The 20,644-nt window shown below is 53.9% G+C and overlaps 1 protein-coding gene across 2 annotated transcripts in view; it reads right to left on the reverse strand.

The window, feature by feature from the left end:
• Positions 1-1,643: 1,643 nt before the first annotated feature.
• PIK3R5 (phosphoinositide-3-kinase regulatory subunit 5) overlaps positions 1,644-20,644 on the reverse strand; it is an 88,287-nt gene continuing 69,286 nt past the window's right edge. Inside the window, exons 6-19 of one of the 2 annotated variants that reach the window (XM_008010323.3) lie at positions 15,427-15,496; positions 12,893-13,067; positions 12,178-12,331; positions 11,357-11,440; positions 10,383-11,106; positions 9,765-9,927; positions 9,342-9,467; positions 8,723-8,848; positions 8,476-8,569; positions 7,818-7,894; positions 4,839-4,932; positions 4,682-4,764; positions 3,930-4,042; positions 1,644-3,811 (exon numbers count right to left, since the gene is read on the reverse strand). In XM_008010323.3, coding sequence (XP_008008514.3) covers positions 3,664-3,811; positions 3,930-4,042; positions 4,682-4,764; positions 4,839-4,932; positions 7,818-7,894; positions 8,476-8,569; positions 8,723-8,848; positions 9,342-9,467; positions 9,765-9,927; positions 10,383-11,106; positions 11,357-11,440; positions 12,178-12,331; positions 12,893-13,067; positions 15,427-15,496 — 2,231 coding nt within the window. In that variant the 3' untranslated portion in view covers positions 1,644-3,663. Of the gene's footprint in view, positions 3,812-3,929; positions 4,043-4,681; positions 4,765-4,838; positions 4,933-7,817; positions 7,895-8,475; positions 8,570-8,722; positions 8,852-9,341; positions 9,468-9,764; positions 9,928-10,382; positions 11,107-11,356; positions 11,441-12,177; positions 12,332-12,892; positions 13,068-15,426; positions 15,497-20,644 lie in introns of both variants that reach the window. The other variant, XM_008010322.3, reaches the window with a different exon arrangement.

The raw sequence follows: 20,644 nt of genomic DNA on the forward strand, positions 1-20,644 counted from the left end.
TGCCGCCACCACGCCCGGCTAATTTTTTTGTATTTTTAGTAGAGACGGGGTTTCACTGTGTTAGCCAGGATGGTCTCGATCTCCTCACCTTGTGATCCACCCGCCTTGGCCTCCCAAAGTGCTGGGATTAGAGGCGCGAGCCACCGCGCCTGGCTGCTGCAGTTTATAAGGTTTTTTTTAAAAGTAATTATCAGACAGTTCTGGGTGTGTGATTCTAGGTTAGTAGGTTTGATTTTTCCCCTCATACTTTAAAGATATCATTTCATCATCTCTGGCTTCCGTTGTTTCTGTTGAAAGAGGGAGTTCTCAGTTTAATTGTTGCTACTTTGAAGATAAAGTGGATTATTTTCCTCTGTCTTTAATATTTTCTCATTACATTTTTTTCTTTCGAAGTGTGTGTGTGTGTGTGTGTGTGTGTGGTTTAAGAAAAAAATTGGGATTTTACCAGTTTTGGGATTAATGTTTCAGGATTCAAGCCAGTGTCCACTGCTTAGTTTTCAGGTTTACTCCTTCTCTTTTTGTCTGTTTCTCAGTCTTTCCTTATTTTTCGTGACGCTGAGAGAGTCCTGGTCAGGTTATCTGGTCCCATAGTCTGGGTTTACATGATGTTTTTTCTCTTGATTACACTGGAGTTATGGAAAGAACATCAAAGGCAAAGTGCACTTCTCAAGTGATTTTGTGTTTTTTTTTCTTGTGTGGGGATTCCTGTGTCAAATTTCCTGTGTCACATTTGCTGGGTTTATTTAGTCTGCGGGTTGATGTGCTTCCTCAGTGTTAGCCAATTATTGGCAGAAGGAATATTGTTCCCGTTCCAGGCTCCATTCCTAGGAGGCATCGCGTGTCTCTGCTGGCCTCTCAGGCTGGTCCCATGTGTCTGAGAGGCCAACGAAGCAGGTCTGCACCCATCCTGCAGCTTGGAGCCAAACCACTCGGGGCCTGAGCCAAACCACCTGCACCACCTAGATCAGCTGGTCCCTAGATGACCTCTAGATGCATGAGCGAGAACAAATGATTAGTCCCCTGAATTGAAGGCGTGCTTCATTGTTTGCAATAGCCAGCTGATGCAGAGCTGAACCAGCTGACAGTTCTTTCTCTCTCCATCCTGAATAGTGTTCCGGGAACCTGGTACTTACCTCCCTCTCCCAAGCCACAGGTGTCCTCTACCATCCCTCCACTTCTTCTCTCCCTCCTTATCACCCAAGTCTAAAGGCAGTCCCAGATCCAGAGGGCTGTTATTGAGCTCTCTTCCCTCGCTCTCAGCGGCATGGTAGGTCCGGGATCCACTGTGCCACTACCCACCAACAGCAACAGCCTCAGGCCCATCCCCTCCCTGGGGCTTGGGATACAGGGAACAGATGGATATATGGGTGTGTATTTCTCAAGTGAAGTGGCACAGGAAACCCCAAATGTTGAGTCCTTAGGTGTAGGATTTTTTGTTCTGTGGGTCGGTGAGTATGATGAGGCTTAAGCAGAACAGTATTGGGGAAAATTTTCACCCAAATATATTCTCTATAGGGTGGAAAATTACAAAAGGAGAAATAAAACAATCCCCTATGAAGCTTCTTTCTGGTATAAATAAAATGATCTATATAAACTGTCCAACTAGCAGGTGTCATGCAGCAAGATAACTATTGGTCATTAAATATAAGACAAATCAAGTTTTATTTGACAAAAATATTAAATTCCACCCATTAATTCCTGGACATCTGTTGATCATGTAACAGGACAACCTGCCCATACAGCGAAAAAGTATTGAAGATACATAGCCCGCCACTCTTCTGGAGCTTAGAGCAAGAGCAGATATTAAGACAGGGGAGAGGCCGGGCGCGGTGGCTCACACCTGTAATCCCAGCACTTTGGGAGGCCGAGGCAGGCGGAACACGAGGTCAGGAGATCGAGACCATCCTGGCTAATGCGGTGAAACCCCGTCTCTACTAAAAGTACAAAAAATTAGCCGGGCGTGGCAGTGTGCACCTGTAGTCCCAGCTACTCGGGAGGCTGAGGCAGGAGGATGGCGTGAACCCAGGAGGCGGAGCTTGCAGTGAGCCAAGATTGCACCACTGCACTCCAGCCTGGGCGACAGAACAAGACTCTGTCAAAAAAAAAAAAAAAAAAAAAAAAAAAAGACGGGAGAAACGGCCAGGCAAGGTAGAAGCTGGCTCTGTCCACATCTCTCAAGTCGTGAGTACACTGGGCTGGAATTTCATGTAAGACCTTTTGGGCATAATGAGTTAGGAGGAGGGGAAGAGGGACTTTGTGCGGGATACAATTCAGGCTTCCGTGGTTGCTTTCTCCACGTCTATCAGTCCAAATCCTGGTCTTGACTTCTGCCCCATCTGTCTAGTCCATGTTGGTTTCTAGCTTCTTAAACCACTTCAAGCTGCTCTCTTTGAATCTTAGACTCTCATGTCCTGTCCTAGGCTGACCATGTCCCAGGCACCAGTGCCATTTCCCCTGAGTTGGGCACTAAGCTCTGGGAGACCAGTCACTCCATCCTCTGTTCTGGGATCTTGCCCAGGTGCCAGAAGGGTGCCAGTGAACTTGCGGGCATGGAAGATTTTGCACACAAAGATTGAGATGGGAGTGGGAGGGCCAATGTGATACAGAAGGGGCTGAAGGGTGGGGCCCCTGAGCAGACCACTCCTCACCCTGACGAAGGCAATCCTCCTCTGGAACGTCTCTTCCCCCTTCAGTCTGGGTTCTGCCTCAGCCATGAACTGGGAAGGAGTGAGGAGCATCCCAATGGAGATGAGAGTATCCCAGTGGCTCCAAACGGGAGGAATCGGTGTTCAGAAAGTCAGGTGCTAAGCTTTACTGAACACCTACTGGGAGCTCAGCACTGGGCTAGGTGCTTTGCAGACAATTTCACCTTTTCAGGTCTTATTTCCACCCCAACTCTCCACTCCATTTTAGTTCTGAGGAAATGGAGCCTCAAAGGTAATTAACTTGCTCTGGTGATTTAGCTAGAACCGAGCTGCAACTGAATTTAAGCCTATACTGTCTTCCAAGAATCTCAGATCCAAAAAGGGGATCAAGAGAAAATCTGTGCCGGGTTCTGAGAGTAGACAGGTGCAGCATTAGTGCTGTTTTTCTGGAGAATCAGGAAACCTGAGAGAGAGAAATTGTTGGGTGTGTGTGTGTGTGTGTGTGTGTGTGTGTGTTTGGAGGGAGAGGTGGTCTTGAAGTAGAGAAATATTTCATCCACATTTCAGTCACCTGAGCCCCCAGAGAGGAGGGGACTGAACTCCAGACATACAGGGTCCTCAAGTCTTTGACAAAATAAGGGGTAGGCTCAGCCAAGGTTGAGAGAAAAGGCCCAAGCCATCCCCCTGAGCACCAGAGCCTCAGATCTTCCTTCTAGAAAGCATCCTAGACCATGCTAGTGGTCAGGGACTTCGGAGGTCAATTTATCCATCCTTCTCCTTCTACTTCGAGGAATCTGAGAGGCTATGGGGTCTGGCCCTTCTCTCCCTGATAACTGTTCCTTTCCCAGAATGCTGAGACCCCAGAAACCCTGTACCCCCACACCCTGCCCATTGCAGGACCCACAGTGGGACTCTGTCTCTACACACGACCACTCCGTTCTCCACAGACAGGGACTGTCCCAGGGCTCACACAGGAGGTTGCCCCAGGGCTTCTGTCCAGTCTGGCGCTGGGCCCACACTAGGGCAGAGCTCCACTGAAAGTCATGATGGGCAGGCAGAGAAGGGAGCAGAGATCAGGCGCGGCCTGGGCCGGCAGGTCGGGAGGCCTCTGGGGTGGCGAGGAGAGGTCGCTCTTCTCCGGCTTGTAGCAGGGTGAAACCTCACATCTGTGGGGCAGGGCAAGGGCCAGGGATCAGAGCAAGCCCCCATCCCTCCAGCCCCTTCCAGGCCTCTGGGTTGGTGGGAGCAGAAACTGCTCCCCTCCCTGGGATGCCCCTTTCCTACCTGACTACACTCTGCAGGATCTTCCTCTCATCCTGGTCCAGGCACACAGCAAACGGGCAGCTGTTGGAACCGATGATCTGCACCTTGTCCACTTTGATCTGCGATGTGCTAATCTGGAAGGAAGGTCCAGGTCAGCCCCGAATCCCTGGCCACGCAACACTGCCAGCCCCTGGCAGTTCTTTCTCTCAGAACTGCCCATCTGCTTCTGGGGGTGTGGGAGGGCAGGGGTTTGTCTGACCGCGCTCCAGGGTTAATGACCAGGTCAGGGGAGGGAGCCCGAGGCCTCCGTCAGCCCCTGCCTCCTCTCCAGCATCTGGAAGAAGCAAGTGCGCCCTGAGGAGACTCTGCCCTGCCTGCTGCCCTCACCGGGACAGCCCCAGGTCCCCTGAGGCAGAGCCTGCTTTCTTTGGTCTCAGAGTCTTAGGACTCTCCTGGCACCCACCCCATAACTTTTCCACATACACACATCCTCTCACAGGGTACCTCTACCTCCCCAACACCCCACAACACTCCACACCCCTCAAACATCCCCAAATCACACCCCTCACCCTGCCTCTCCTCCCCCACCTCTCCTCTTTCTCTCTCACACACACACGTCTGTACACACATGCACGTACATGTGCACACATGCACACACATACATGTGCACACACATACATGTGCACACACACGTACACACGTACACACATACACACATGCGTGCTCCAATAAGTCTCTTGAGGGTATGGCTGGAAGGACAGGGAAGCCGGTACCTGGTTAAAGCCCTTCTTGGATTTGGAGTTCTGCCTTTTCACCACTTCCGTCAGGTTTAGCGTCAGGGCCTCCATGCTGGAATCTGAAGGGCAAGGGCACTCAGGCCAGGCTCAGAGCACCTCCCTACTGCGACTCCACCCTGCCCACCCCACTCACCCAGCTCCTCCTGCTTCCGGCAGGCCTTGTTGAGGTTCACGGAGGTACAGACCTTCTCCAGGTTGCTCCAGCGACTTCGTCCACTGATGGCCCCCTGGAAATGCAGCATAGCCAGATACTCTGAGTCCAGAGGCCTCCATGCCTGCCACCTTCTCTTTGAAGGCCCATCAGTGACAGGGGGTTGCCTCTAGTCAGCATGTCCCCAGAAAGCTCTCTCTTATTCACCAGGGCCCCTGTGCCACCCTGGATGGACCTGGATGACTCCAGGGAGGAGCTCACATCACTGGTTTGGTCTAGCCTCTGTGACCAGGTTGAAAGGTACAAGAGCTGAGTGCACCTGCAGAGGTGGTCCTGAAGCTCTCCTGCCAGGCCAGAGTGAGGAAGGGATGGGCCCACAGACATGCCATTTCTGGCACAGCCAGACCCGAACCCCCTCTTCAAGTCTTTGTGTAAATGTCTCTGTCATCAGGGACCTCCTTGTTGTTAAACCCAAGAACACTTCTTGGTCCTCAGCTTACTTGACCTTATAGTTCACGGCTCTCCCCTCCTTGAAAACCTCTCCTGGGCTTTTGTGATGGAACCTTCCTGGTTTCCCTAGCACCTGTCTGGCTGGTGCCTCTCTGCTTTGCTGGATCGCCGCCCTCTGCCCACCATTCATCATGAAGGGCTCAAGCCTCTTCCCTTGGTCCTCTCCTCTTTGTATTCCCTGCTTCCCCCCTTCAGGAGTCTCCTCCGTGAACTTTTTCCACAGCAGCTGTCCACCGATCTTCGTATTCACCACAAAGTCAGGCCCGTTCAGCCAGCCGCCTATTCTCACTGTCTCCTAATACCTCTCAAGGCCTCTCCACCTCAATAATATGACCCGACCCAAACTCAGGATCTTCCCCAACTGGACCTGGGTCTCTTCCCGTGGTCCTCACCCGATAAGACGGTGCTGCCAGTCACAGAGGCGCGATTCCAGGAGACTGGCCTCTCCTTTCCTAACCCATCCATGGGCCCTGCTGATTACATCACTCCCATCTGTCTCCTGTTCCTTCCCAGCTCTGCCACCACCACCCTAGTGCAGGCTGCTGCCCTCATTTCTCTTCTGGACCAAGGCCGCAGCCTCCTAACTGGCCTTCCCGCATCACCTGCGGACCCTCCCAGTCTCTCCTCCACAGAGCGGCCAGAGGGAGCTTCCAAGCCTCAGATCTGATCATGTCACAAGCTTTCCCAGCCCCACCACAAACGTAAGCCTCCTTAATGCATATCCACTGCTCTTAGGACCAGGATAAAATTCCTTGCATTGGGTCAGGCGTGGTGGTGGCTCATGCCTGTGATTCCAACACTTTGGGAGGCCAAGACAGGTGGATCGTGAGGTCAGGAGTTCGAGACCAGCCTGGCCAACGTGGTGAAACTCCGTCTCTACTAAAGATACAAAAAATTAGCTGGGTGTGGTGGTGGGCACCTGTAATCCCAGCTACTCGGGAGGCTGAGGCAGGAGAATTGCTTGAACCAGGGAGGTGAAGGTTGCAGTGAGCTGAGATTGTGCCATTGCACACCAGCCTGAGAAACAGGGCGAGACTGTGTCAAAAAAAAAAAAAAAAAAAAAAAAAAAAGAAAGAAAAGAAAAGAAAAAAAAAAGAAAAAGAAAAAACTCCTTTCATTGCAATAAAGGCTTTTGGTATGCTGGTCCCCCCATTTCTTTAGCCTCACCTCAGCATCATGTTCCCACCGGCTGTCTCCGCTCCAGCCCGGGCATCTGCTTTCAGAGTGCTTTGAGGTGTTCGCATTGCCTCCCACCACAGGGCCTTTGCACATGCAGTTCCTGTTGCCGTGAGAGCACTCACCTCTCTTCTCAGCCTAATTAACTCCTGGTTTTCCCTCCAATATTAACTCAGGTCTCTTCTCAAGCAAGCCTTCACTACTAACTCTCCTGACTGGGTTCAGTTCACCGCTTAGGAACATCCCGTGTCCCTCTCCTCCATCTGTGTGTCACAGTTGTAATTTTACATCGTGTGCATCATCTAACCAATGCCCACCGTCCACTCTAGGGGCTCAGCATGTCTCCGGGGGCCACGTCTGTCCCTTGTTCACTCTTAGGAAGGCTCCAGGGCCTAGAACAGTGCCTGGGCCGTGGAAGATGTCTAGCAAGCACCTGACATGTGGCTGCAGTGAGTGTTGGTGCCTCCTGCCCACCTTCTTCACTGCCAAATGCACTGCAGCCCCAACGCCACCGTCCATCTGCTGTTTTATTGCCTTGTCATCACTTGCCACTGTCTGGAATTATCTTGGCTATTTCTTTGTTTCCTCATTTCTCGTCTGTCTCCCTCCTCTGGACAAGCTAAATTGAGGCCTAGGCTTCCCTGCTCAACCCCTCTTTTCCTCTGCCCAGCACAGAGGTGGCATGGCAGGTGCTAAGAGGATATCTTTGGAATGGCCGAAGGAAGAAAGGGAAGGAGGCAGGAAAGAAGGAAGGAGCCCACCTGTGAGGCCAAGCTTCCCTCAGCCTAGAACTTGGGATGTGATCTGCTCAGAGAACTCACGTCTTCTGGCCTGTCACCGACAGCCCTCCACCTCCCTACAACTCTCCTCACTCCTTCCTCATGCCAATCCCACCCTGCATGCAGCCTGCCAGGCACATTGGCCCCCCCGAGACCCTGGCTTCTCCCTCAAGTGCCTCTGGAAGGCTTCCCTTGCCCCCTCTCAGCCCCAGCCCTGTAGCCAGGCCCAGCAGACCCCTACCCCTGGGCTGCTGCTGAGCGCATTCAGGTGAGGGCAGAGCACACGGTGGGAGAGAGGCTTTGGAGGCCAAGAAGCACAGAGATATCCACTCCTTCCCCTCTCTGCTTCTCTGAGCATCCAGGGGAGCCTGCTGTGGCCTTCCAGCATAAAGACTGGGGCCCAGGAACACACGAGTCCAGCTCTGGGCCCAAGCTCTGGTGGAGGAAGGATCAGTAGCAGATCCTGGAGGGGAAGGAGCCCCAGCACGGGTCTTACCTTGCTGTAAATAATCTGTAGTGTTAGAGGAACAGCCTCCCGGTCGTCATCGATGCCCAGCCGCTTGCTGCCAGGACCTGTGCCACACACAGACAGACCCTTCACTCCCTCTGGCTTCCCAGGCTCCTCAGGAACGCAGTGGCCTTGCCTCGCTGGGGCTTACCTCCCCATCCCCTGCCACACTGACCGTGACTCCCTAGGGATCTGTCTCACCAAGGCCCTGCATCTCTCTCCGACTCCACCTTCCGGGGGCCTCCACCTCCTCAGTGACCCCATCACTCCAGGGCCTCATCTCCGCTGTGATCACTCCTTCCCAGGGTCCCGCCTCCCCAGGGCCCCACCTCCTGGGTAACCCTGCCCCCCCATGGCCTCGCCTCCTGGGTAACCCCGCCTCCCCATGGCCTCGCCTCCTGGGTAACCCCGCCCCCCCATGGCCCTGCCTCCCAGTAACCCTGCCTCCCCAGGGACCCACCTACCGGGCAACCCCACCTCCCCGTGGCCCCGCCTCCTAGGTAACCCCGCCCTCCCATGGCCCCACCTCCTGTGCAGCCCCGCCTTCCCATGGCCCCAACTCCCGGGTAACCCCACCTCCCCAGAGCTCCGCATTTCGTGTCCCAGGCCCCGCCTCCCCGCCTGTCTCTGCTCAGGCAGTACCCACCCGAAGCCTTGATGGCACGTGTGGCAGCGGAGTGACCCAGCTCCAAGGAGTGGATGAAGATCTCTGTCGTCTTCTCCCCAGTGATGAAGGTCAGCTGCAGAGTGCAGGAGCATGTACATCAGTGTGAACCCCCGGAGGGGCCCATTCGGCTCCTCCAGCGTAGACCTGCTGGCTGTCCCAAGGCAGGGCTGGGGACTTGCAGGCCCGGCAGGTGGGGAAGAGGTGGTGCGGGTCAGGGAGGCCTTACCTCCGTCTGATAGACTTGCAGCAGCACCGGTCTGGCGGCAAAGCGGCAGTAGTAGAGTAGCATGTCGGCCAGGATGGGCAGCTGGGTGGGGGAGCCCTCCAGGGCCTGGGCTTCAGCCTTCAGGGACTGCTGTGGCCAGAGGGAAGGGGCAGCCAATCCAGATGGGTGGGTGGATAGATGGCAAGAAGGAGCAAGAATTAGGGAGGAAGATAGAAGAGAGACATAGAGGCACCAGCCAGGGGGAGCTGGTGAGGTGGAAGCAGGAAGCAGGGGAGAGCCGATGCCCAGCCTCCATGCCCCTCTCCTGACCCACCGGCCTCCGGGGAGGCTTCTGGCTTAGCCAGACAAGGGCGGGAGTTGAGGAAGGGGGCTGAAATCTGAGGTCCCCTGGACCCTTCTGAGGCCCCTCTTCCATCACTGCAGTGACCCCAGCTCTTGCCCTCAGTGTCCTGAGTTCAGGCTCAGTCCTGCTTCTCACCCACACTCCCTGATCTTTTCCAAGAGGGCCCAGGTCCTCCATGGGGGCCTCAAGCTGGATTCCCTAAATCCAGGGCCTTCTAAGTGAGGCTGGGTGACTGCAGCCAGTGGACCCTGTTCCACAACCCCAGGGGTCACTTACCTGGCACAGAACTTCAGGGGGCAGGTGCATGAGGCCTAGCACATTGCGCTCATACCAGGGGTCCAGCATGCCGAGGTAGTGGGAGATGTCATTGGTGCTCTCCTCCCATGGGGTGGTGCCCAGCTCCTAGGGCGAGGGACAAGAGTCATTCCCAGCTCCCTGGGAGGCCTGCCCATCCTAGCTCCAGGGCCTTGGATGGCACCTGCAGCCCCAAGCTGAGCTTCTCCCTGCCCTTGGGGAAGTATGACAACTTTCAGTCTTTGTCATATGGCAAAATGTCACATCCAAGTGCAGGGAGTGAGGACCACGCAGGGGCAGGTGCCCTGTCAACACAGGGCATTGCTTTTCATGACTTCCAATCGGCTTCCTTCAGGTAGCAAGAACTCTACATTACCACCCCACTGGTCTGGGCTGGGGACGTACTCCAGGGCTGGCATGCCTAGGGGAGTCTGTCGGGGGTGAGGGCGTCTGGCTCCGAGGGGGTGGACAGGCACCAGGGCTGGTCCTGTGACTTCGCTTCACAGGCACGTAGAAGAACTGAAGTTTGAAGAACCGTGTGAGGAGTGGGCGATTGTTCTCCAGCCGCCTGGCAAGAAGAAGATAGTGAGAAGGGGGGCCGGACATGGTGGCTCACGCCTGTAATCCCAGCACTTTGGGAGGCTGAGGTGGGTGGATCACCTGAGGCCAGGAGTTCAAGACCAGCCTGGCCAACATGGGGAAACCTCATCTCTACTAAGAAAAAAAAAAAAAAAATTAGTCAGGTGTGGTGGCGTGCACCTGTAATCCCAGCTTCTTGGGAGGCTGAGGCATGAGAATCGCTTGAACCGGAGAGCCAGAGGTTACAGTGAGCTGAGATCATGCCACTGCACTCCAGCCCGGGCAACAGAGCAAGACTCTGTCTCAAAATAATAGTAATCATAATAATAAATAAATAATGGAACTTTTGGTTCCCCTGGGGCCTAAGCCTCAGGCCCCAGATTCCACCAGCACAACAACGCTGTTACCCAGGGCAGAGCGATGCCTCCCTATTACGGCTCTTACCGAAGGTTGCTGTATGCCCGAGCCACCTTCCCTGAAATCCGATCGGAGCCAAAGACCACAACACGTAGCGTGGAGGCCTTGGGATCCTCATCTCCACTCAGGAAGGGGCGGCGGCGCTGGTGACGTGAAGCGGGGGCTAGAAGCCAGCTGGGCAGCTGGGTACTGAGTTTGGGCTGGGGCAGGGAGCGGGAGCGCTGGGCCCGGGAAGGGGGCGATACTGGTTCGTCCAGGGGACTGCAGAGGCTCCCTGCCCGCCGCAGGGGCAGGGCCGTGTCCGAGTTGCCCTCCAGGCTCCGAGAGTCCCTCCGCAGTACCAGCTGGCTGGTACTCTTGAAGAGTTTATAGATCCTGATGAACTTCTGCCCAGGCCTGTGGTGGCCCCGGCGTTCCTGGCTGCCGCGCCTCCTGGGCCACTCGGAGGAGCTCTCCTCGCTGTCCTCCACGTAGCCGCTGTCCATGCCATCCGAGAGGCCTGAGACAAAGGAAGTCAGCAGATGGCGCGAGAGGGCCGGCCCTGAGGCCTGGGAGGATGCGAGGGACAGGGTGGAGTCGTGGGACGCCAAAGAGCTGGTGGAGAGCAGGGAGTCTCTCTCGGCACAATGCCCGTCAGTTTCCAAGTCCTCCTCCTCCTCCTCCTCCTCCTCCTCTTCCTCCTCTTCATCATCTGCCAGGATCCCTGGCTGGAGCAGCTCCTGTTCCTTGAGCAGGATTTCCTGCAGGATGTCTGCAGGGAAGCAAGGCCAGCACTGTCTGGGTGTCTGGGCCCCCAAATCCCCTTCCATATTCCCTTTGGAGGGGAGACAGCAGAAGGACTCAGGGCCAGCCCAGGACTCCTAGCACTGCCCCTTGCTCTGCTTAGAGCCTGCTCAGGTGGGAGAGCTTTGGGGACGGGGCGGGAGCTGCACGGACCCAGGACCAGAAAGACGGCTCAGGCAGTGTGGGGTATGGGTGTCACCAGGGCCCCGGCTCCTTACCAAAGCTGTCCTGGTTCCAGCTATAGGTGTAACACCGGGCGACAGGGATGGGGATGGTATGCAGCTTCCCTGGTTTTGCAGTGTCTGTAAGAACAGGGAGGATAGGAGAAGAGGGCTGGGAAGAGGCCTTGGAGATTGGCCAGTCCAGTCCCCTTGCCTTGGAGAAGAGACCAGAGATGGGACAGCATCGGCACAAGGATGCACAGCCAGATAGGCTGAGGCTGAGTTAGAGCCAGGGTGCGGGCTCCCAGCCAGAGGGCCCTTCTTTCAAGGCATGCCCTTTATGAGCTGTGCGAACGTGGCCAAGCCACAACCTCTGAGCCTCATTTTACAATGTGCCCATGGGAGAATAATAACACTAGTCCAGAAGGTTTTTATGAGGAATATTGTAACAGGGAATGCGAATGGCTCCTCAAAATCTGTGCTCCCTTCTATGGTAATAGAGTTGTAGAGAGGATGTTTCCCAGGATCCTCTGGGGCAAGATGTGGCCACGTGACCAAGGCGGGCTCAAAGGAACATGTGCGGAAGTGATGTGCCCAGCTTCTGCATCACCTTCAACAGAAAAGCCCAGGCTTTGCCCTCATAAGCACTCTCTTTTCCTCTTCCCTCAAGCTGCCATCATGATGGCACCCCCACCCTGCCCCTATAGATAGGAATGACAGACACCCCAGGGGATGACAGAGCAGTGAGATACTGAAAAAGCTGAGTCCCTGAGTGACTGTGTGGAGCAGAGCCACCAGGCCCACCTGGACCGTGCACCTTGGGACCTAGAATAGGCCATGGGGAATGTGGGAGAACCTCACTCTCCCGAGAGCCTCACCTAACACCCCAGGGAAGCCAGCTTTTTCTCCCACCGCCTGCAGCTTGGTCCTGAGCCACCGCCGGGCCTCTGCAGCATCTCCGATGCCAGATGCCAGCTCCTGTGCCTCTGCGGTCTCCGTGAAGATGTCCTCAAGCTCTGCCAGGGTCTTGGCCTGAAACCCCAGGAGGAGATGGGCATTGCTCCTGGACCGTGAGCTAGCTGTCCACCTGTTCCAGTTCCTAGCTTCATACTGAGGGAGGCAGTGATCTGTCCCCTCCCAGTCTCATCATCCATCTCCTACCCACAGCTGGCCAGGCAGCCAGGCCTCTCCCTGCCCACGGGCAGTGCGGTCAGGAAGGACTTCAGCTCTCCTCACTGTATCCCAGAGAGGGGAAGAAGCTGTGTGGGGTGACACAGCCGACCTGTGACAGAGCCAGGCCTAGAGGCCAGGTCTTCAGCCCGAAGCTCATTCTTGTTCTTATGGCACATGCCATCTTCTGAGGCACCAGTTATCAGCACCCGGCCCCACTGCCCAGGCTGCCACCCAACTGGTCAGGATCCAGCGCACCAGAAACCCCTTCTACGAGGTCAGCCCTCCAGCCACCACCCTGCCATGTCACCTGGGGCGCCGGAGACTAGTGTACCCTGGAGACCGTGGCTGAGATGAAGCAGGGAGAGGGCGCTACCTCTTCGGAGAGGTACTCTACCAGAGCCCCAGGCCCCAGGTACATACCTGCAGCCTGCAGTGCAGGCCCGGGACGTCACAGTGGGCCCCAAAGGTGGCCTGGAAGGCATGCAGGAGCAGGGTGGTGTAGGCACTGTGAGGCGAGTGTCCGGGGGTGCTCAGCTTATTGGCTACAGCGAGGAACTCGGCCTGCACTTCTACTGGGTTCAGCAATAGCACAGTGCTGGGGACACAGAGGACCGGCTGTGGCACCTGGGGGTGGGCAGCATGCCACGGCACAGCCACCCACCTCGTGCCTGCTGGTGCTCAGCTCTGCTGAGGCCAGGGCCTCCTTCCTCAAGCCCAGGCAGAGCTTGAGGAGGTGACCACAGGAGGCCAGGACAGAAGCAGCAGCTCCAGGACCCAGGTTCCCCGGGGAAAGCGTGGGGTTCACTGCTGAGCATTTTTCAGCTGTTGTTTTCAAAGATCTTTTCAAAATTGAACTTAATTCTTTAAAACTAAATTTACTTAATTTTTACAAAAACATTTTTTTCCTATGAGACAGCTGAGTGGACGCAAGATTACTCAAATGAGGATATTTTCGGCAAGGTGACTTGAAGCCAAGTGACCAGTTTTCGGGGGGAGCCGGGCAGCGACGTGGTGCTGTACAGTGTGGTCTGGGGCGAGAGGGGCATGAAATTCCTCATGGCGTGGGGCTGCCTCTGCCCAGAGGAGAGGGTGCGAAGTCAGAGTGCATCTTCTTCCTGCGCTCGTGAGGGACGCCTTTTCTAATTGGCCCAAAGTTGTGACACAGGCTTTCGTGGGCTGGGAGGGGAGTGTGTGCCTGGCCACTGCTACCTCCCTTCCCGATGGACACCCAGATTCCCTCTTGGTGCCAGTGTTTACATTTCTTTATTGTGGAAACTTTCAAACATACCCCAAATTGAAAGAATCGTGGGCTCTGAGGCACTGATCACTTTGTTTACAGTTAACAACGCACGGCTGTTCTCACTTCCCCCATGCCAACCCCTGCACCACTGCATGACCTCGAAGCAAACTCGAGCCATCGCGGTTTTGAATCCATAAATGCTTTAGTATGAGCTGCGTGTGATGGCTCCTGCTCTCTCAGTTCCACACTCTGCATTTAAACCCAGTGCAGAGGAGCCCCATGCAGGCAGCATTCCCTCCAGGCTCTGGGGACATCGGTGCCCGGGGACAGGGCAGAGACAGGACTAGTCTCTGTCAAAGTCCCCATCATTTGGGAAGAAACTAACTTTGATTTCTCTATCTGCAAGAAAAAGGTGGTGGGCTTGCATAAGCAGCGCCTTTTAACCTTATCACGAGCCCAGCCGAGCCCCTGCCCTCACCAGCTTGCATAATTTATCTGCCGCATAATTTATCATCATTCTCAATTTATAGATAATGAAAGTGAGACCATCTCCCAACTGTAAGCTCTTTCTACAAATCTCTCAGTGCCTCACTTCCCTGATGTGAAAACTCCCCTTCTCACAGGGTTAACGTGAGGATTAAATGAGTCAGCACACGTAACTGTAACTGCGCTTAGAATGGCGCCTGGAGGTCGAGAAAGGGTCTAAGAGGCGTTGATGATTCTTCATCAGCCCACCTGCCCCAGCTCCCCCAGAGGCATCTTATTTACTTACTAAACTACAACATGTTAGCATTCTTTCCCTCTCTGGACATCTATCATTTTGTTTGTGCTTGTTTTTACCTAGAGGGAAATTAAGAAGTGTTGCTCAGGGGAGTGAGTGGGAAGTGAACCCCTGGGGCTGGGAATGGGGAGGGCCGGGGGCCTATAATTTCTGAGCTGGTGAAGGCCGGGGTCCCTGGGCTCCCAACATGTCCAGGCAAGGCAGCACCCAACTCTTTGAGGCCTGCAGAGGGTCCTCCAAATGGGCACCCCCTCTCTAGTGCTTTTCAAACTGCAGGTGAGGACCCAGGAGTGAGTAATGAAGTCATCTGGGGGAGCTGAATTTGTTTCTTAAATGAAATAGAATAGAATAGAGCTCATCCTACGTAGCAGGGATACATTTCGTTTCAGCTGTGTGTGTGTGTGTGTGTGTGTGTGTGTGTGTGTGTACCAGGATGTCGTATAAAATGGATTTTTATTGTAGGTCCTGGTCAAAAAAGTTTGGAAACACTGTTTTAGTAACAGGCAGAAAGAGACTGTGGAAATACCATGGGCTTCTGAATAAGCCTGAGAGTTAAATTGTGGCTCAGACCCTTGCTCGCTGTGTGACTTTGGGGAAGTTGCTTGGCCTCTCTGACCTCCAGTTCCTCATCTGAAAAGAATGGATAAAGTGGGGGAACTGTGTGCCTAACACCTGGCACAATTGATGCAGCCCTCTTTAAGAATCTGGTGAAAGACCCTCAGCCTAGAAAAACAAACCTGGACACAAAATACCACCAGCAGTGCCAGGAGTTCCCAGATCCCTGGAAGCCTGTTTGTTGCTGGCTGGGGTGGATGGTGGGGGGGCGGGGGGCAGGGTACTGGATGTTTGAGTGGGGGAGGAGGGTGAAGGTGGAACAGTGCAGGGGTCCCAAACTCCCTCCCCCCTGTTTCTCCGTCCCCCAAGAGCACTCACACGGTGGAGCTGCGGTGACTCCTGATGGGCAGGCCCTGCTCAGCCCTCACCAGCCTCTGGTAGGAGATCCCTGTGGGCCAACAAGAAAAGAGTTCATGGGCTGGTCAATTCCTTCAGCATCATCCTTGTGCCTCGTGGCGAGCCAAGCACCGGACAATCAGGTTGGAAGTTCCCGGATGGCGCTCAGGAGAACCTGGAGAGGAGCTGTTCAGTGGCTCCTCCAGCGTGCCTAGCAGTTTGCTTCTCTGCATCCTTTTACACCTCACGAGTCATATCCCCACCTTCGCCTCCAACACCAAAACTCGGTCCTGGGCCTCGCTGTCCTCTGGATTCCCGTGGCCTCTCCGACTGCCCTCCCTTCCTTAGAGCTTGCCACTCCCCTCGTGGCTCAGGTCCCGGCCCCAGGCTTGGAGGCAGCCTAGCTAAAGAGAAAGGGATCCAGGGTGAGAGCCCGGGTCAGAAGCCTGAGTTCTATTCCAGCTCTTGGCCAGGTCACTTAATCCCTGAGCCTCAGTTTCTCCCGGGAAGGGGCAGATTAGATCAGTGGTCTCTGAGGCCTTTAACAGTCTGTGATTCCCAGGCCCCATCCCAGCTTGACCAACTTAAAGTTTCTCTCTTCAGAGACTGGGAGGGAGAGCATCGCAGGAAGCAGAACCTGGGCCCAGGAGGCTGCCGCGTCTCGTGCCGCCGGGCTACTCCTGGGTCCCTGCTGCCGTCCCCTCTCCCGGTCCTGGATGCCTTCCCGCTATGCCAGGCACCTGTCGGCCCATCCACTTTGCCTCAGCTCCAGCCAGGCAGCAGGTTTCGAGTTTCCACACCTGCGCCTCCCGGTCTCTGCCTGGAGTCCCGAGTCCTCTCAAAGGATCGCGGTCTGGCCTGGCGTCCTCTCTGCTCTGAGGCAGCTGCATCCCAGGCTCTGCTCCCAGCCCACATCCCCTTTCTCCCCCGGCCCTTCCCGCTCTCTGTCTCCTCTGACTTCCAAATGCTGAGAAGAAACACACCAAAGGTTTTCCTTTTGTTTCTGCAACTTGACTCCGTTCTGCACAGTAGTTGCTTTACAGTGTGCGTTCAGTTCTGTTTCCACCACGAAGAGGAGGTGAAACAGGAAGCAGAAGTTCACTCCCTCACAGAGCAGGGGCTGGGGACCCAGTGGGGTGGGCCGCCTTCTTGTCATAGCTTGGAAATAGGCCCGGGGTAGTCCCCGTCCAGAACAGGGCCACCCTGAACTGGGACTGAGCTGGGTACCTGCAGGACGTCCCCTCAGAAGTGGAAGTCTGGACCGGGGGGGTTTAAAGACAGCTATAAATAGAAAGACTGTGAAAGGTAGAAAATTACCATATAATGCTCTTCTAACTTGGGACCTAATTGCTTTGATTTTGGGCCTTTTGTATGATGTTTACTTTATGTAATCATCACATATTTAGAAGTTAACATTTGGTCCGTTTTGCCAGGAAAGTCCTTGACACAGTGGCTATTACATCAGGACTTGGGACACCATCTGGTGGCCACTCGCATGCATTACAGAGAAGAGATCCTCACCCACTCTCCAACCACCCCAACATAATACCGTAGTTACTGTAGTTACCGTAGTTACTGTAGTGACCGTAGTTACTGTAGTGGAGACAAAGATATCCCCCATCTCCCTGACCGTAAAATACACAGACACGCAAAATCTTCTCTTGATCTTATTTCTCTTTTCTTTTACTATTTAATGCTTTTAACAGGTAACCTACACCCCGCTGACCCCATTTCGTCACCGCCACTTCTGCCTCTGTTGACCCAGGTCATCCAGGCGGTCGCACTCCAGGAAGCAGTGGACTGTGATGTCACTCTCCCTCCACATCAGCTTTCTTCCAAAACGCCCAGCCATTGGCTTCCAATGCCTCTGCCCTCCTGACCTTGCTCTCCTGAAGCTTGGCAACGTTTCCCCGTCGCCATACCCAACGGTTCATCATCACGCTGCTTGAACTTTTGTTCTGGAGTTCCTGGTACTGTGGACAACCTTGAAGCTCCTTCATTTCCTCTCGTCTCTAGGATGAGGAGCAATCTCTCACGTCTACATTCATGTGCCTTAGTCTCATTTTCGGATTGTGCTACAATTAGAACAAGAAGCTGCTTCGTATGAGCTACGTGGACTCCTTGCGACTGTTGCTGTATGTATCCTGTTGCTTTAACGGGGGATATTTAGGAGGTTGCCTGTACCTCTTGGCACACCCTGACCCAGAGAGAGTTATTTTTCAAGTTGTTTGGCTGGTGCTGAATACCCAAGGTACCAACAGTTCCCAAGCAGAGCCTACGATCATCAGATAAACTCCCGCCATCACCCCAAAAACACCGTCAACCCCCTTCCTTGGTCACTCTTGGTAATGGACCCCCCTGCTTAGCATGCATGGGGTGTGGAGTTTTGGGTAATTAACTGGTGGGCTGGGGCCTGGGCTGGGAACAAATTAGAAAAGACTGTGCAGTGTGGAGGAGGCTTTGATCCTACAAACTTTTGTATGACTCACTCCTTTGAACCTGGCTTAGAAATTGTACCGCTGAGTCCCCATTTGCTGGTCTATGGTGTGAGGCTGGGAATATCACCCAGCATCCTCCATGGGCTTGGTTTTCACAGTGTTAGCTGGTGATGCCAGGGAGGCCATGAATGCTAAGTGGGGGTGTGCAATATCAGTTTCGGGACCACCCTTAACTCCACCCTCCACTCCCCAAACAGGGAAGCTGCACCGGGGAGCCTCAGATCAACAGACACCTCTCTCCCTTTGATCTTAGATCACAGCCTTCCTTGGTCACCTTAGCAGAGGGAAACAACTTTCTGAGTTTAGCTTCTTAGATCAAGATTGGTGCAAGGGCTAAACAAAAACCTTGCCTGGGTTGTTCCTGCATCAGGCCCTAGCAAGTAAGAAATCGAGAGGAGTCACCCCATATAGGCAAAGAATGGGGTGAGTGGGCAGAACACAGTCATAGTGAAGGTCAAACTCCTGGCCCAGTTGTCCAAGACCCTTCACCATCAAGCCTTGTCTGCCCATCAAAGCTTCCACTCTTTTCAAAGTTGCAAATAGATAGGGACTCTGCACAGAACAGCTGACTGTGAAGATCCAGGACACATGAAAATCACCACATCTGCCATCAAGCAGCACTGGCATTAACAACACACTGATAGACAGGTCCTTGCTGAGGGTGATGTGGGTACTTGAGCCTAGGGGAGGCAGGCAGCAGCCACATCTGACTCAGTTTCCTCTTACAAGGGGAACCCCAAGATTCCACGGAATCCACAGGATGGAAGCAGGGCCCGGCCTCAACGGCAATGCAGTCTCCCAATGAGACTCGGTCGGGTTTGGTTCTCCAGCATCTACGATTAATATGAACTCACGGTGGACAGTGTGACCTACGTCATACCCTGAAGCAAACACCAGGCACACCGCTCTCCACAGCCTGGTTTCTCTTACACTTCCCTCCTCACTGGGGGTCCCATGTGCAGTGCCTTCCTGCTCCCCATCTCCAGGATCCTGGACTCCAGAGAGACTGGAGGAATTGGAAACTCATGGTTGTGGGCCTCAGCAGGGCCTGGGTAGGAAGGTGAAGCACAGCTTTCAGGTGAATAGACAAAGGAGGAGAGGACATAACAAGGGAGGCTGGAATCCCTGGCCACCGGGAGTCCAGGAGCAGAGAGGTGGAAGGTGAGAAGGAATGTGGCTAGAAAGCCAAGAGGAAAATACTGGGGAGAAGGAACCCACTGGGCAGGCCTCCATGCAGGCAGAGGAGATGTGAGTTCTTGGAATGAAAGTTCAGTGCCACCACAAGACATATGCTGCTCTGAACAAGTGCAGTGACCCCACGGAAATGCCTGCAGGATGAGGTCTGCAGCTTTGCAGAGCCACCGGGCTTGTGGTGGCGAAGTGAGATGGGGCCTTTCACAACACCCTTTCACCACCCTAGTGATAGTCACCCTAATAGGACCAATCCAGGCCTTATGGGCTACTCTTACGAGTAAGTCACACGTGGCAGAGACTTCTAGGCATCTGCTCAATATCCATCCCTCGTTTTTTTACGAGTGAGACACTGGGCATTGTACCCAGTTGATGAGTCAATTTCTCAACCTCCCTTGCAGAATGTTTTAGGTGCAACCCACCTCACCTCCTTCTTTCTGTTAACTGGAATGTGGACATGATGGCCAGCACTCCAGCAGCCATCCTAGACCATGAAGCAACCTTGAAGATGGTGCCTCTTGCTAAGGATGGTGGAGCAGAAAGATGAGAGAAGGCTGGTCTAGGAGGTTCATGGGACCACCATGCCAATGCTGGCCTGCCTTCTTACAGATTGTGGTGTGTGGTGTGTGTGTGTGTGTGTGTGTGTGTGTGTGTGTGTGTGTGTGTAAGAGAAAACTAGCCCCTGTGAGTTTAAGGCATTGTTGTTTGGGGCTTTCTGCTATAGGCAGCCAACTCAGTCCTAACTGATCACACCCTGTGATTTCTGGAACACCGGCCTCTACTCTTTACCCTAAACCTCCCCCACCTACTAGTCAATGATGTTGGACATCCTTCAAGAGGTCTAACCTTTCATTCCATAACCAGAGACAAAAAGTATAAAATGCAAATGTCTGTGATCAGTAATGTCCCAAGAGAAACGTCTCACCACTGAAGAACATTCTGAATTCACCTGCCACCTGTTGATAAGCAAAACTGACCTAACCCAGGTTTGTTTCTCATTTGATAGGAGATCAAAGGGTATGAAGCCATATTAAGCATCCCAAAGGGAAAGGGGCAGGAGAAATTCCCCAAAGGGGGAATGTTTATAAAAAGACAGCCTGGGTAACCCAGGGTCATGCAGCCATCTGTCAGGCCTCTTGGTAGAAACACAGATTTATGCAAATGTGAAAAGGATATGATATGACTTTTGGTATCAAAGAGATATGGGTCCGAGTGGTAGAGCTCTTGTCAGCTCTGTGACTAGGAGCAAGTTACATAAATGTCGAGCCCTCCATTTCAACATCTGAAAAATGGGAATAATAGTAACTACCCATGGAGGTGTTCTGAGGGTTAGATGGGACGAAGCTGTGACAGTGCTTCATACGCCGTAGACAACCCTGGCATCATTGCTGTCCTCCTCCTCATCATCCTCAATGGTAATTATAATCCTGCTTTTGACCAGGAGGCTCAGAGAGTCTAAGCAACTTGTCCAAGATCATTAGCTAATAAGTGACGAAGTACGGGTCTTTGTC

This window comes from Chlorocebus sabaeus, chromosome 16, assembly GCF_047675955.1.
Source record: "Chlorocebus sabaeus isolate Y175 chromosome 16, mChlSab1.0.hap1, whole genome shotgun sequence".
Classification (NCBI taxonomy): Eukaryota; Metazoa; Chordata; class Mammalia; order Primates; family Cercopithecidae; genus Chlorocebus; species Chlorocebus sabaeus.